The 15,153-nt window shown below is 40.1% G+C and overlaps 1 protein-coding gene across 6 annotated transcripts in view; it reads right to left on the reverse strand.

The window, feature by feature from the left end:
- The window catches only part of ATPAF1 (ATP synthase mitochondrial F1 complex assembly factor 1), a 31,308-nt gene continuing 16,155 nt past the window's right edge, over positions 1-15,153 (reverse strand). For all 6 annotated transcript variants that reach the window (XM_036351557.1, XM_036351556.1, XM_036351555.1 and 3 more), the window contains 4 exons: positions 14,944-14,991; positions 12,159-12,254; positions 9,828-9,935; positions 1-2,831 (listed from right to left, as the gene is read on the reverse strand). In XM_036351557.1, the coding sequence (XP_036207450.1) occupies positions 2,637-2,831; positions 9,828-9,935; positions 12,159-12,254; positions 14,944-14,991 (447 nt within the window). In that variant the 3' untranslated portion in view covers positions 1-2,636. The remainder of the gene's footprint in view (positions 2,832-9,827; positions 9,936-12,158; positions 12,255-14,943; positions 14,992-15,153) is intronic.

A 15,153-nucleotide genomic window follows, 5' to 3' on the forward strand; every position in this document is an offset into this window, starting at 1 on the left:
TAATGTTTTGGCTAAAATCATGCCACTTATTTATTCAACAAACAACTGAGTATCTTATATGTTCCAGGCCATATCCTTGACACTAGAAATGGAGATTAAAGCCTGGCCCTCAAGGAGCTCACAGTCTAGTGCGGGCAAAAGATACATAAATACATAAATATAATATATGCAGAGAGGACCACTATAGGAGGCAAAGGACAGAGGAATCCAATTCTATGGTTAATGTCCATAGGAAAGGAAGACCTGGCATTTTTTTGTGAAGAACTCATAAGGCAATGGTTCTCAAAGTGTGGCTGGTGAATTACCGTCATCTGAATCATCTGGAGCACATATTAAAATGCAGATTCCCAGGACTTTCTAGAAAGATTATGATTCAGCAGGTTGAGGTTTGGGACTTGGGAATCTGCATTTTGAAGTGCTCAAGATAATTCTACTTCCACTCAAAGTTTGAGAACATGTGAGATAAGGTTTGCTTGTTAAACTGGAATGAAGAATGATCTGCACATCTGAAATGTTAATTTGCATTGGTCTTTAATGACAGGCAGGGAAGTGGAGAAGAGGAAGGGAGGTGACATTTATTAAGCTCTACTGTAGTGTATAAATTAATTCTGACAATAATCCTATGAGGTAGATATTATTATCCCCATTTTACAGATGAATAAACAGATTTAGAGAGTTTAAATAATTTGTTCAATATTGTAGAGCTAATGTATTGCAACACCAACAGCTGAACCCAAATTCATTTAACTCTAAAGCCTGTCCACTTTCTATAACACCATGTTGCACCAGCAGACAAATTTACTGACTAAAGTTACAATGTTCTTTTAGTTCTTTGCCAGATCTTTCTAGGTAAATATAAGGAACAGCCAGATGGTGCTTTGATCTTTCCAATGTAACTGCCCATGGATACAGTCTTCCCTTGATTTAGGGCAAAGCTGGGAGGAACAATAAAATGAGCAGCCAGTTTTTATTTCTTTTCCCATCATTTTCTCACCCTCTGATGGAGATGCTATGAAAATGTCCTATGGCTAGGAACTGGGTCCATCTGGATGGAAACGTAAACATAACCAGATACCCACAATAGTAACTGCCTGATGCTAAAGATTCCCAGGACTCAAAACATCCAGATTCAAGTTTCTCAAAAAATGAACTGTCAGGACCAGAGGTAAGTCCAGAATTTGCATCAGGAAATAGCCCTGTCTTTAGAGAAATTGTGAAAGGCTAGCTAGCAGCTTTTCCAGGTTAAACAAACACTATCTGTCTCTTTCTATATACAGACTCAGAGGTATAACAAAACAGACTCAGCTCAGAAAATAATGGGAAGTCCAAGCCCATTTAAAGAGCTTGGGGACAGGCCCAACCTGTAATGAAGAAAACAAACATACACAGGAACTGTAACTACTGGTTCCATTTTCACTCACCATGTTCAGTGTCATACAACCAGATCTCGGGCAGCAGCAGACAAAGTGAAGCATGTCAGAGCAAGAAAAGGAAAGGCGTAGTAAAGGCAGCTGACAACAATGGGGAGGGGGGGAACCTCAGGTTCAGAAGACTGGTGTGTAACTACCACCCTCCTCTATCACTGAGCTTTGAGCCACAGCAGTGACTCTATAAACCACATGGGAGTTTCCAGAGCTGGAGAGCTCCTTTTCTCATTTTTGATGTTTCAAGCAACTACTAAGCCCAAAGATGAATTTTGATCAAGTCAGCTCACAGCACTGACACTATGGACAGCACATAGCTTAGATTTCACTGCTGAATATAACAAATACTGTAAGCCAGAGTTTATTTTATTGCTATATTTTCTCCACACCCAACTTGAGAACATTTGCTTCCACCCACTTTTTCATATAATAGTAGTATGGCTTAGAGTCGTTAAAAAACAACAACACAAAAACATGCAAATCTGGATTGCTCCTTCCTTATAAAAAGTTGATTTATTTACACTGCATTGATTCACCCCCTCCAAATACACAGATTCTAAAAGACAGAGTTAGAAGAGGAGGTGCCACAAACCATGATTTACTAGTAAAAATATGCAGACACTGTACCTTTGTGTTTAAGTATACCTGACATCTACTGATGCTGCAAACCAGCTACACTAAAAGCAACTCTGGGAGCATCTAGATGAAGTCTTAATCCTGATTGCAATACCTGGTTGTTCTAGAGTCTAAACAGGATATTTGGGTTTTGCTTTTGGCAAGCTAACTGGCACATGGGAAGAGTATCTAAAGCCCACATCTAACTATAGCAGGTCTTCAAGCTATCTTGTCACAAGTTTAGAAAGATGAGGAACTATGCTCATTTGGGAGTTGTACCACCAAAATGTCCAGAATGCATGTGCACTTTTAACAGTGTGTAAAATCAAGTCAACCATCCTGCTGATCTTTGGCTGTCTCTGATAATGAACCAAAACGCTTAAAAAGGAAACCTCAAGTGTGCTGAGAGATAATTATCGGAATTTTGGCTAACTCTGTTCCTTACTATCAAGTAATAAGGCTCACCTCCATTAGTACTTCTTGCATAAGCACACAGGGCAACTCCTTAAGAGACTGCATTATAGATGCTGAGCTCCTGAGAATTCAAGGGGGTGGGTGGGCTGAGCAGACGCTGTAAAGGAGCCAACCCTTGCAGCTCTAAGTCTTATCCTGGTCCTGGGCACATTTCAGTTCCGCTCCAAGTCCACTTTGCTCCAATTCAGCGATGACAGACATATATTTGAAGTCATTTGGTCTGAAGTTAAAGGTCTCCACTAACCCGTAGGTCTCCTTCCGATCAGTGGCATAGAAGAGCTGAACTTGATTGGCAATGCACTGTGCCTCAGCAACATTCTGGAAGGTAAAAACAATAGTGAGCTTTCTCCCTGCCCAGGACCAAAAAGCTCTGTGTTTGAGTTCTGTGGCAAGTGGGCCCTCACTCAGGAGTCTCTGCTTCAGGAAGCTTCCCTGACTCCCTGATCTCCCAAGTCTTCGCTAGGTGCCTCCTCTCTATGTACCCAAATTACCCCATGTTTACTGCTATCGTAGTACTTATCATACTGTATTGTATTTGTCCTTTCTTTTCCTTTTTTGTCTATCTTGCCTAGTATTAATTCCTCAAAGTATGTGTGCTTGTTTTATACCCCTGCACATAGTGACATCCGGTGAATGTTTGAATAAATTAATGCATATGCTCAAAATTTCCCTCTTGGTTCAGTTCCTTTATAACTGTTAAGTGTATTTCGAGGGCGTAGGGGAGGGGAGGCAGGTGGAGAATAATAATAGTTACCCAGCTCCAAGCTCTAGTTGGTGAGTACTAAGTTCTTGACTAACCCTTTCTTTGAGTGTGGACTGTATTTACTGACTTGCTTCTAACAGGCTGAATACAGTGGGATGATGAAGAATGACTTCTGCTATTAAGTCACAAAAGACAGTCGTTTCTAACTTGCTCTCTCCTGAATCACTTGCTCTGGAAAAGCTAGTTGCCATGTGATGAAGACATTTAAGCCTCACAGAGAAGCCAACATGGCAAGGAAACGAGGCCTCCTACCAACAGCCAGGAGAGTGGGGTCAGAGGTAGATCCTCAAGCCCAACCAGCCTTCAGGTGGCTGTAGTGCTGGCCAACATCCTGACAGCAACTTCATGAGACTGAGCTGGACCCACCCAGCTATGCTGCTCTTGAATTCCTGACCCACAGAAACTATGAGGTAACCAATTTTTGTTTTAAGCCATAAGTTTGGGGTAATTTGCTATGTAGCCATTCCTAACTAATAACTAAGGCACCAGCAAAGCCCCAGGGAAGAAAAGGGGCCACCTTCTGGAAAGCTCAGAGGCAGGGAAATGGAGACCAGACCACGCTATGTAACAGAGGTAGGGTCAGGACATAGACTATACTTTTGAAACCTTACAAAAGAGTTACTTCAAACAACTCTTATTTTTTCTATCTAGTCATTCTCCAGTTCTAACTAGTCAGAGGCACTTATTCATTATCCTTGTGCTCCTACGGCCAAAACCAACCCCAAAGGATAATGGAAAATTCCCAGTAAAACCGACTGTCAGGAGTGTGCTACATCTAGCTATAGAATCATGAGGACGGGTTTATAAATACCCTAGGCCACTTTGTCTCCATTCCCTCCTGTGGGGTTTTCAGGTCATTTTCTCACAAGCAGGCACTAATCTCTGAGACTAGATCTTCAATCAAAAGCCTTTTTCCAAAATGCTGGCTATTTCAAATTAATGGAATTTCAGAGCTGGAAGGGGCCTCAGAGATCACCCAGTCCTCATTTAATAAGCCAGGAAACCAAAGCAGATGAAGTCTAGGGATAGGCTCAAGGTCATGTGGCTAGAGAGTGGCAGAGACAGGACCAGACCTCTGGACTCCCAGGCTGGTACTCCCTCCACTTCACCCTGACAATGTGGGGGAAGATAATTAAAATCAATCAAGGTTGTTAACTCTGCTTCATCCATTTTACCTTTTTTTTATACTAAAACATGCCTCAACAGCAAACCATTTCTAAAGCAAGTGCACGCCACAATCCGAGGCAGCTATCACTGTTCTCTGAGCTCCTGAACTGTAGGGCCTCTGAAAACCAATTTTTATTTGAGGCTGAGGATGGTGGAGGCGGGGGTTATCTCAGCTGTGTTCCCTCTAGAATAGTGCTGTCCGAACAGTAGAATCTTAGGGGCTCTGAAGAGGTGCCTCAGGTCCCTTCACCTCTGTTTCAGCTGTTTTATCATAGGGCAGGGGTCCTCAAACTACGGCCCGCGGGCCACATGCAAATACAAATATTGTATTTGTTCCCGTTTTGTTTTTTTACTTCAAAATAAGATATGTGCAGTGTGCATAGGAATTTGTTCATAGTTTTTTTTTTAAACTATAGTCCGGCCCTCCAACTGTCAGAGGGACAGTGAACTGGCCCCCTGTTTAAAAAGTTTGAGGACCCCTGTCCTAGGGTTTACATAGTAAGGTTTTGTTTGGATCAAGGATTCCTCCTACTAGCTTGAAGACCACGAGTGTGGTGGGTAGGGAGGTAAGATACAGGTAGCTATGTGCATCTGTCTCTCAAGCGTTATTCACCCCCTGCCTTTTGTTTTCTTAATTCTCAACATGAAGCAGTAGCCTCCTCTCTTTCCAAGATCCATGAAGATAAACATATTAACTCCTTGTGTTGCTCATTAAGGAGGTATATTAACAAACCTGATTCTCCTTCTCTTTTAATTTTCATAGCTATGATCAATTTACTTCCTATATATTTTTGGGGTCATTATCTCTCCTCCAGTGATTCTTTTGTGTCTTCAGGATAAAGCCAAACCTCTAAACATAACCCACCAAACCTTTTTTATATATCAGTGATACCAAATTCTTTGTTATACCGCAAGTCATTTTATGCCTCCTAGCATTTACTTATGCTATTAGCTCTGTCTGGAACACCTTTCTTTACCTGGCAAAACTCTGGCTCATCTTTGAAGGTTCAGCACAGGTGTCATTTCTAGGAAGTCACCTTCCTCCTTCTGGGTCAGGAAACCCCACCCCCCCAAGAATGCTCTGCATGTTTTTATCCTAGCACTTACTGCATTCCAATTAAAGCTTTTATTGATAGACATATGGAACCAGATAAGGTTTTCTAATATTCTACTAAATTTTCAGCATTAAAGTTAATTAGTTAAGAAGAAACCGTTAGTTTCCATGTATTTCTATTTATCTGCTTTACTGTACTTGGAAATACTATGCCTAAAATACAAACTCATGTGTGAGTATGCAGGTGATCATATATTTATACTAGAGGCCCAGTGCATGAAATTTGTGCACGGGGGTGGGAGTGGTATCTCAGCCCGGCCTGCACCCTCTCCAATCTGGAACCCCTCCGGGGATGTCGGACTGCAATTCGGGATTGCTGGCTCCTAACCACTTACCTGCCTCCTACCTGATCGCCCCTAACCTCTCTGCCTGCCTGATTGCCCCTGCCTTCCCCTGCCAGCCTGGTCACCCCTAACTGCCCTCCCCTGCCAGCCTGGTCACCCCTAACTGCCCTCCCCTGCCAGCCTGGTCACCCCTAACTGCCCTCCCCTGCCAGCCTGGTCACCCCTAACTGCCCTCCCCTGCCAGCCTGGTCACCCCTAACTGCCCTCCCCTGCCGGCTTGATCACCCCTAACCACCTCTGCTTCAGCCCCTGCCACTGTGGCTTTGCCTGGAAGGATGTCTGGAAGATATCCGGTCTAATTAGCATATTACCCTTTTATTAGTATAGATTACATTTCTCGTGCACCTCTATAATAATTCCTAACAAGTCTAGTTCTGTAAGGTAGCTCCTCAGATCACATCATTCATTCAATGTTGTTTTCCTATAACACTGATGAGATGCTATAGGAACTTAGTTGCTGTTTATATCAAGTTGCCTATGGTAAAATTGGTTTTGTTATGTCTTTTTGCCACAGTTCCAAGAACCTATCAATGACATAATGTGAAGACTTACTGTATAATACACTGGACAGTCAGTCAAGTTGACTTATGCAAGGCAAATACAGAGTGGAGTAAAAGTAGGTTTACAGTTGTGAGTACGTGAAACGTAATCTATTCTTGTATTATTATTTATTAATTATTGTATTATTTTCCATATGGACTGTAAACCTACTTTTGCCCTACCCTCTATTTATTGTCTGGTATGCTGTTGAATGTTATAAGGCCAGGAGGCAAATTTTAATGATGATGGGAACTGTATCAGTTTGAGACCACCAAGGTGAGGTGGTCAAAATGCCCAAGTAGAAGGGTCTCTCCTCTGACCTCTCAAGTGCACTTTTTTAAAAAAATATTTATAGATTTTATTGATTTTTTTTTTTTTTTTACAGAGAGGAAGGGAGAGGGATAGAGAGTTAGAAACATCGATGAGAGAGAAACATGAATCAGCTGCCTTCTGCACACCTCCTACTGGGGATGTGCCCACAACCAAGGTACATGCCCTTCGCCAGAATCGAACCTGGGACCTTTCAGTCCGCAGACCAACACTCTATCCACTGAACCAAACCAGTTAGGATCAAGTGCACTTTTAATATGATTAGAGGCTGTGCTTCGCTGAAGACCAGAAAATAAAGTGCAATCTCTATGTCCCTTACTCCTCTGGTCAAATCTTAAACCTTGTCATTATTGGTAACTATATCCCTCCAAATCTCAATTTGAAGCACCTAAACACACTTGGTCTACTATTTCCTATCATTTAAGCACACTCCCAACTTCAAAAAATCTTTTAACTCCACTAGGACTCACAATTCTGTCTCTAACCTCCCTTACGTTTTCGCTTCCCTCTTTATCCAGTTTATATTCCATGGTCAACAATTATAATCACTCCTTTGCCTTTACATTTAACTTCTGAGTTCCTATTTTACTTCATTATACCACTTGGCTAAACCATAACCCTAGTTAAATGAAACTCTCAGCCCTCTCTTTCTGTGCTTGTACCCACACAACTATTCTCTCTTCCATTTTCCTAGACCACAGATAGGCATACAGCTTCTGTAAAGGGACAGACAGTTAATATTTTAGGCTCTATGGGTTCTATAGTCTTTGTTGCAACTACTCAATTTTTGGTTGCAGAGCTACAACAGCCACAGATAATAGGTAAATGATAACCATGGCTACTTATTGTGTTCAAATAAAACTCTTTCACAGACACTAAAATTTGCATTTCATATACTTTTCACAGGTTCACAGGTCAGGAAATACTCATCTTCTTTAGGCTCCCTTACCCCCTCTCCAACCATTTAAAGATGTAGAACATTCTTCACTTATGGGCCTTCTAAAAACAGACAGTGGATTGGATTTGGCCCCGAGGCTACAGTGTGGTGACTCCTGTCCTAGACAATTTCAGACGTTCTGTTTTTCACTATAATGTCCAACACCTATTCTTCCATCCTCACTTCCAGCTAATGATGGGCCTTTCCTTTCACTAAACAAATTAGAGAGAATTTCTATAGGCTACTACCACCTCTATCCATTTAACTGTGTCCTTATATCCTGGCTTCTGTCCTGTTTTTTTATTTTCCTCATTCCCAGACTTACCCACTCAAAAATCTCACTTCAACATTTCTCTCCTCTTTCTCCACATTATCAATATTTCCTTCTCTACTGGATCTTTCCATCAGCATACAAATCTATTTCTCCCATATTTAAAACAAAACAAAAAAACACTCTCACTCCCACTTCTCCCCCCACCCCCCAGCTATTGCCCCATTCTCTCCTTCCCCTCACAGAAAACCCTTTCAAAGACTTGTTTATGCTTACTCTAATTTCTTTCTATACTCTCTTAATAGCACTCCAATTATGTGTTTATCCTACTGCTCTGTTTGAAATGTCCCTTATAAAGGTACCCCATGACTTCCATTTTGTGAAGTGTACTAAATTCTCAGTCCTCATCTCATTTCCTACCAGAAAGTGAGATTTGGCCAGTTGAGCACTCCCTGTTTCTTGAAACATGTTATCTCAGTTTCCAGGACATTCTACTATCTTAGTTTTCTGCCTACGTCACTGACTTGTTCCTTTTAATCTTTGTTGATGCTTCCTCATCTCCGCTGGGCTCTGCTCTGAACTCCAGGCTCATATATCTAACTGCCTACTACTTGGAAATCTAATAGGCATGTCAGATTTAACGTGCCCAGAACTGAGCTCCTGATCTCCCTTCCAAACATTTTGCTTCTCCGATCCTGTTTACCTCAGTTAATGGCAACTCCATTCTTCTGGATAGGGTTTTAGGTACCTTCCAGTTGAGTGTGGTGGGGGGGAATAAGAATAGGAGAAATGGGACTGAACAGTTTCAGGACTAATAGACAGGGAAGTAGAGTCCCAACTGTGTCCGAGACTTGGGACTAACTGCTATTGTAATAATGGCTGAAATACTAGCCGAGTGCCAATACTAGCCAAGGAACTTACACCACTTCCTTCCCTGTATGCGGCTGGTAAGAGAGAAGGGAAAAATAAGTGGGTGTTGCACTGAAAAATCTCAGGGAAAAGAGGCATGAAAGCGGCCAGTATCTTGAGGCCATCCTGAACTTAAATGCTGCCAGATAAATGAGATTAAAATGAGCAAAGGTTAGACAAACAGGCTGTACAGTAATCATAAAAGTGCTCCTGGCCCTAGCCACGTGGAGAGAACAAACATAATGGATATCATTACCTATGGGCATATGGCTGATGCTCTATCCAGGGAATGGGAAAAGGGGCAAGGGAAATCACCATGTATGAGGCATGTTGTGTATGTGAACAGTGTGGAAGATAAAAGATCGAGCACTATTCTAGACTTTGAACTCTTCCCTACTCTTAAGAAGCCATTTACTTGTCCAGTTTCTTATCTAAAACCCCTAGGGCCTGATGTGTTTTGAAGTCAGGGTTTTAGAAAGGTGCAGAATGTTTTCAGAGCGTTTGGACTTCAAAATTGTGAAGAAGTGCCAAAACCGGTTTGGCTCAGTGGATAGAGCGTCGGTCTGTGGACTGAAAGGTCCCAGGTTCGATTCCGGTCAAGGGCATGTACCTGGGTTGCGGGCACATCCCCAGTAGGAGATGTGCAGGAGGCAGCTGGTCGATGTTTCTCTTTCATCGATGTTTCTAACTCTCTATCTCTCTCCCTTCCTCTCTGTAAAAAATCAATAAAATATATTTAAAAAAAAAATTGTGAAGAAGTGATTGAGGATCTGTACTAACTTCAACTTGCAAGAGCTTGAGCAAGACCTTGTTATTGTCAACTTTAAGTAAGAAACAAATACGTGTAGATATCTCAAATTTTACTTCTCCTGAATTTTGCTGAAGAATATTACTTTCAGGGCTACCAGGTAAATCCACAGAGGTACAATTGATTCTTACCAGAAATGTAGAATCCATTTCTGCTGTCATCAGTACTATGCCCTTTTCTTCCTTAAGTTCAGGGTAGTGATATAAAATCAGCTGGCTGGCCGCAGCTTCCCCTCGGGTCTGTAAGGAAGAACACTTATCAAGGCGCAATAACGTACCACCACAACAAAACTGCAATTTCGGAGCAAGAGGGAGTCTGGAGGAAATTCTGGCTCTTACCAGCCCCTTGAGTGTCTAGTGAGTCTGAGGACTGGGGATGGTTGGGCCTGCCAAGGCACGGTGAAGTGACAGTTTGCACAGCATTATTTGTATCTTCAATTGAAAAAGGTTTGGCTCTTTTCCCAGAAAATGTTTACAGTAGGCAGTGAATCCTTCATCATGGCCATATATTTAAAAACAAAATGGCACAAGCAGCTACCAAATAAAGTTCTAAAGAAAGCAATATGCCTGTGTAATTGCCACTTTTATGGACTAGTGCATTTCACAGCTGAAATCTACTCCCCTTGGCTGGCTCTGAAGACTGAGCTCTTTTAAGCTGTAGCAAACAGCTGGAGAGTTTGCACATGGGCCAGATTTGCAATGTGCAGTTTTAAAATAAAAGCTGGGTGGGAGGTAGGGAGAAAAGCATGAGAATACCATAATTTCATGAAGAATGAACAGGATAGTAACCAGACCTTAATCCAGACTAGGAAGAGAAGCTGGGTTCAAAGCTAAAGCCCCCATATAGTGTTGAAGGACTATACATTCAAAAAAAATCTCTGGGTTTCCTCTCTAAAATTCCAGCAAGAGTCCTTTTAATTATCAATATCTAAGTATTGCTAGGGTACTTTTAATAATTTAGCCTCTCAGTGCTTTTGAACATACTTCTACTATATTGGTCATTTTGATTATAATTCTATTTCTGGATTTTTTTCTTATACTTGAATATGAGCTTCATGAGGGCAGGAACCTTGGCTCATAGGTATCTAGGTTCTAGCATAGTTTCCAACACAACAGCATAATGGATAAGTTCAAAGACTATGGAGTCAATTACCTGGAGTCAGTCAAACCCAGGTCTACCACTTACTAGCAGTGAGTAAATGAAATAATATCTCATGGGATAATTGTGAGGATTAAATAATAATGGCACATAGTAAGTATATTAAATGTTGGTTATTATAGTATGTGCCCAATAAATGATTGTTAGAATTGAAAAATAACAAAGTGAAAGCTGCCCAGATTCTAATTTGCGCTCCCTTTACCCCAACTTCAAAATCATACATGCTTGTTTTTGTCAGATTTGGCCTCTAAATATAGAATGTCAATCTTAGTTATGATCTAATATGAAATACTGACTTATTTTAAAAGCTTCAGCCCAGCTAATATAGCTCAGGGGTTGAGCATCGACCTATGAACCAGGAGGTCATGGTTCAATTCCTGGTAGGGGCACATGCCCAGGTTGTGGGCTCGATCCCCAGTGGGGGTGTGCAGGAGGCAGGCAATCAATGATTCTCATCATTGATGTTTCTATCTCTCTCTCCCTTCCTCTCTGAAATCAATAAAAATATATTTTAAAAAAGAGCTTCAAATGCTTTGGATCAAACTAAATCTAATATTTTGGAATTTAAAAAAAAAGGAGGAGGGAAGCAAACCAAAATGGAATGGAAACTATTACATAGCACCATGGGAAGTGCTGACTTGATTAATAAAACTCAAATAAGACATGGAGCCTACCTTAAGACCACCATTATAACTTACCCATGTTTGTTAAGTGAGGCACATACAGTAAATGTTTTAGAGATCTAGGGAAGAGACAGGAGAGAGCTCGAAGTAGTCAGAGAACATGTTTTGGGTCTTTGCCAATTTCTAGGTATTGAATAGGGCCTGGAAAGCTGGTCCAACATATCAAGTATGACAATTCGTCAATGCCACAGCAAATACTGCTGGGGGTCTGTAGATATTGTGTTCTCAAGCCTCAGCAAGGGCTCAGGATCCCACAAAGGCGTAGGCCTCTTTCTTCTAGTGCAGCGGTTCTCAACCTGTGGGTCGCGACCCCTTTGGGGGTCGAACAACCCTTTCACAGGGGTCGCCTAAGACCATCGGAAAACACATATATAAATACATATTGTTTTTGTGATTAATCACTATGCTTTAATTATGTTCAATTTGTAACAATGAAAATACATCCTGCATATCAGATATTTACATGACGATTCATAACAGTAGCAAAATTACAGTTATGAAGTGGCAACGAAAATAATTTTATGGTTGGGGGTCACCACAACGTGAGGAACTGTATAAAAGGGTCGCGGCACTAGGAAGGTTGAGGACCACTGCTCTAGTGGATGAGCAGAAGCCACCTACCTGAATATTTATAAGTGCAGTGAAGTGGAGTTCAGTGCCTGACCACTGTCCTACAAAGAACTCATAGCCTTCCCTTCTTGGTAGTGCACACAGAAACTGTGGGAAACAAATACACAAGGAGGTAGATGAGTAAATAAAATCATTCCCTCTATGTCCAACCACCTGTATCATTCACTCCATTTCTTCCATGTTTGGTTGAAAACATTTTTTAAAATTATGAAATTCATACATAATAATAATATAACATATGTATATACACTTCCCAACCCACCTAAGAAAGAAGCATTAGATATCCAACTGAAGCTCCCTGTAATTCATTCCAACCTCACTGCTGAGTAACTTCTATCCTGTATTTGCTGACTGCCATTCCCTTTCAATAGACAGTGAATCCTTCATCATGACATATATTTAAAAACAAAATTGCACAAGCAGCTACCAAATAAAGTTTTAATACTTTTAATGTGTATGTGCATATCCATAAACAAGAACAGTACCATTTGCATGTTTTGAACATAAATCATATCAAATTATGTGTATACTTTTGCAACTTGCTTTTTTCATTTCACATTATACTTCTAAGATTTATCCAAGTTGATAACTATAACTCTAATTTATTAATTTTCACTGGTGTATGGAATTCTACTATAGAAATTTACCACAATTTATCTATTCTTCCATTGATGAATATTTGGATCTTTTTCACTTTCTAAACTTCCTAATGCTGCTGAATTAATTTTTGTTCCATTTACTATAATCACTTCATCCTTTTATCATCTGAGGCTAATACTGCAGTTCTAAATGCCAAGAGATGATTAGTTTTATGCTCGAGATGTTTAGAAATGGGGATGAGTGGTGGAGGAGAGATTGATGCCAGAACATAAAGCATAATCAATCCAACAAGCATCAGTCACGGAATTGTCTCAGTATTGCCAACCACTCAGGGTGTTTCTTTATTATTAGACTAGAGGCCTAGTGCATAAAATTCGTGCATGGGTACAGTTCCTAGGCCTGGCCTGCGATTAGGGCCATCTTCCCCAGCTGCCCACAGACGACCCTGTTCCCTGCTGCCACCCATCCCCGGTTCCCGTTTGCCATTGGGTGATTGGTGCCTGATGGCCAGGGGAAGGGACTGAGAGGGGGTCAGTGTGTCTCATAGTGACTGGTCCAGTGGTCATTCTGGTCATTTTGCCGTTAGGGTCAATTTGCATATTACCCTTTTATTATATAGGATGAGATAACCTCAGTGCCTATCTAATAGCTGGTCCCTTGTTAGGACAAAAGTTATCATTTTAACTATTTTTTCCATTTTAACTATTTTTAAGTGTACAATTCAGTGTCATTAAGTACATTCATAATGTTGTGCAACCATTACTATCATTCATCTCCAGAACTTCCTTAATCTTCTCAAGCTGAAACCTATATTCATTAAACAATAATTACCTATCTCTTTTCCCATTAGTCCCTGGCAACCACCATTCTACTTTCTGTCTATAAATTTGACTACACTAAGTATCTCATACAAATGTGGAATCATACAGTATTTGTCCTTTTGTGACTGGCTTATTTCACTTAGCATAATATCTTCAAGGTTCATCCATGTTATAGCATGTGTCAGAATATCCTTCCTTTTTAAAGCTGAATAATATTCTATTCTATACACACACACAGATCACATTTTATTTATCCACTCATCTATCAATGGACACTTGGGCTACTTCTACCTTTTGGCTCTTACAACTAATGCTGCTATGAACATGGGTATAAAATTGAAAATTTTAATGAAATGCAATTTATCGATTTTTAAAATAGTTTATGCTTTTTATGATATACTTAAGAAATCTTTGCTAAACCCAAGATCACTAAGTTCTATGATCTATTTTGAGTTAATTGTTGAATATGGGGTGAGGTAAGAATAAGAGTATCCTTTCCCCCATTTAATTACTGTGGTCCCTTTGCTGAAAAACAAATGACCACATATATGTTGGTCTATTTGTGGATTCTCTACTCTGTTCCATTAATCTATAGGTCTATTTTTATGCCAATATCATACTGTCTTCATTACTAAAGCTTATAATAAGTCTTAATAAGATAATGTAAGTCCTCTAACTTTGTTCTATTTCAAAATTGTTTTGTTCTTCTAGGTCCTTTGGATATCCAAATAAATTTTTAAAATCAGCTTGTCAACTTCTTTAAAAGAAAGGCCTATTGGGATTTTGATTGGGATTACATTTTACAGATCAATTTGTGGAGAAATGACAATAATATGGAGTCATCCTGTCCATGAACATGATATATCTCTCCATTTACTTCGAGGTTGTTTTTTTTAAATTTTCTCTTGGCAATGTTTGGAAAAATTTTTTTAGAATTCTAGAAATGATTCTCAACACGCCCACCTCACCTATTCCCTTCCCTTAGGTCTTCTGGTAGCTCAGCAACCATTTCATAATTCCTTTTAGGTACATCTAATCAGATAGCATGGCCAAAACTAAAAAGAAAATTCATAATAAAACAGACACTTAAGGGAAGTTGAAATTATTATGGTCTCAGGTTCTATATCCAACATTTACTTATACTGTTGATTAAGATCCAGATCAGAAAGGGCTCAGAAAAAGCCAGAGACTTATTGTGCCAAACTCACATTATTTCATAAGGCTAAACAGTACAATCTACCTATAAGCATCTTTGTTAAGTAAACAGAACTATAACGTGAAATAGCATGGAGCATGAAGAGATCAGTTAGAAAACATCCTTATTTGCAGCATTGATAAGCAATCCAGAAACTTACTGTTGGACAGGACTGAGCCCGGTTCCAGATCAAATCAAACTTCTTTTCCTGTAGGTTAGAAAGGAATTAAAGTCACAAACAAAAACCCCATAAAAAGCTACAATGACACTTAAATTCACCAAGACTGAACTCCAGAACTAAAATACAACTAAAACAATCTAAGTTTCATCATTTACAAATGCCTCTTATGACAGAGAGGAAAAATCAGAT

This window comes from Myotis myotis, unplaced genomic scaffold (assembly GCF_014108235.1).
Source record: "Myotis myotis isolate mMyoMyo1 unplaced genomic scaffold, mMyoMyo1.p scaffold_m19_p_2, whole genome shotgun sequence".
Taxonomy (NCBI): domain Eukaryota; kingdom Metazoa; phylum Chordata; class Mammalia; order Chiroptera; family Vespertilionidae; genus Myotis; species Myotis myotis.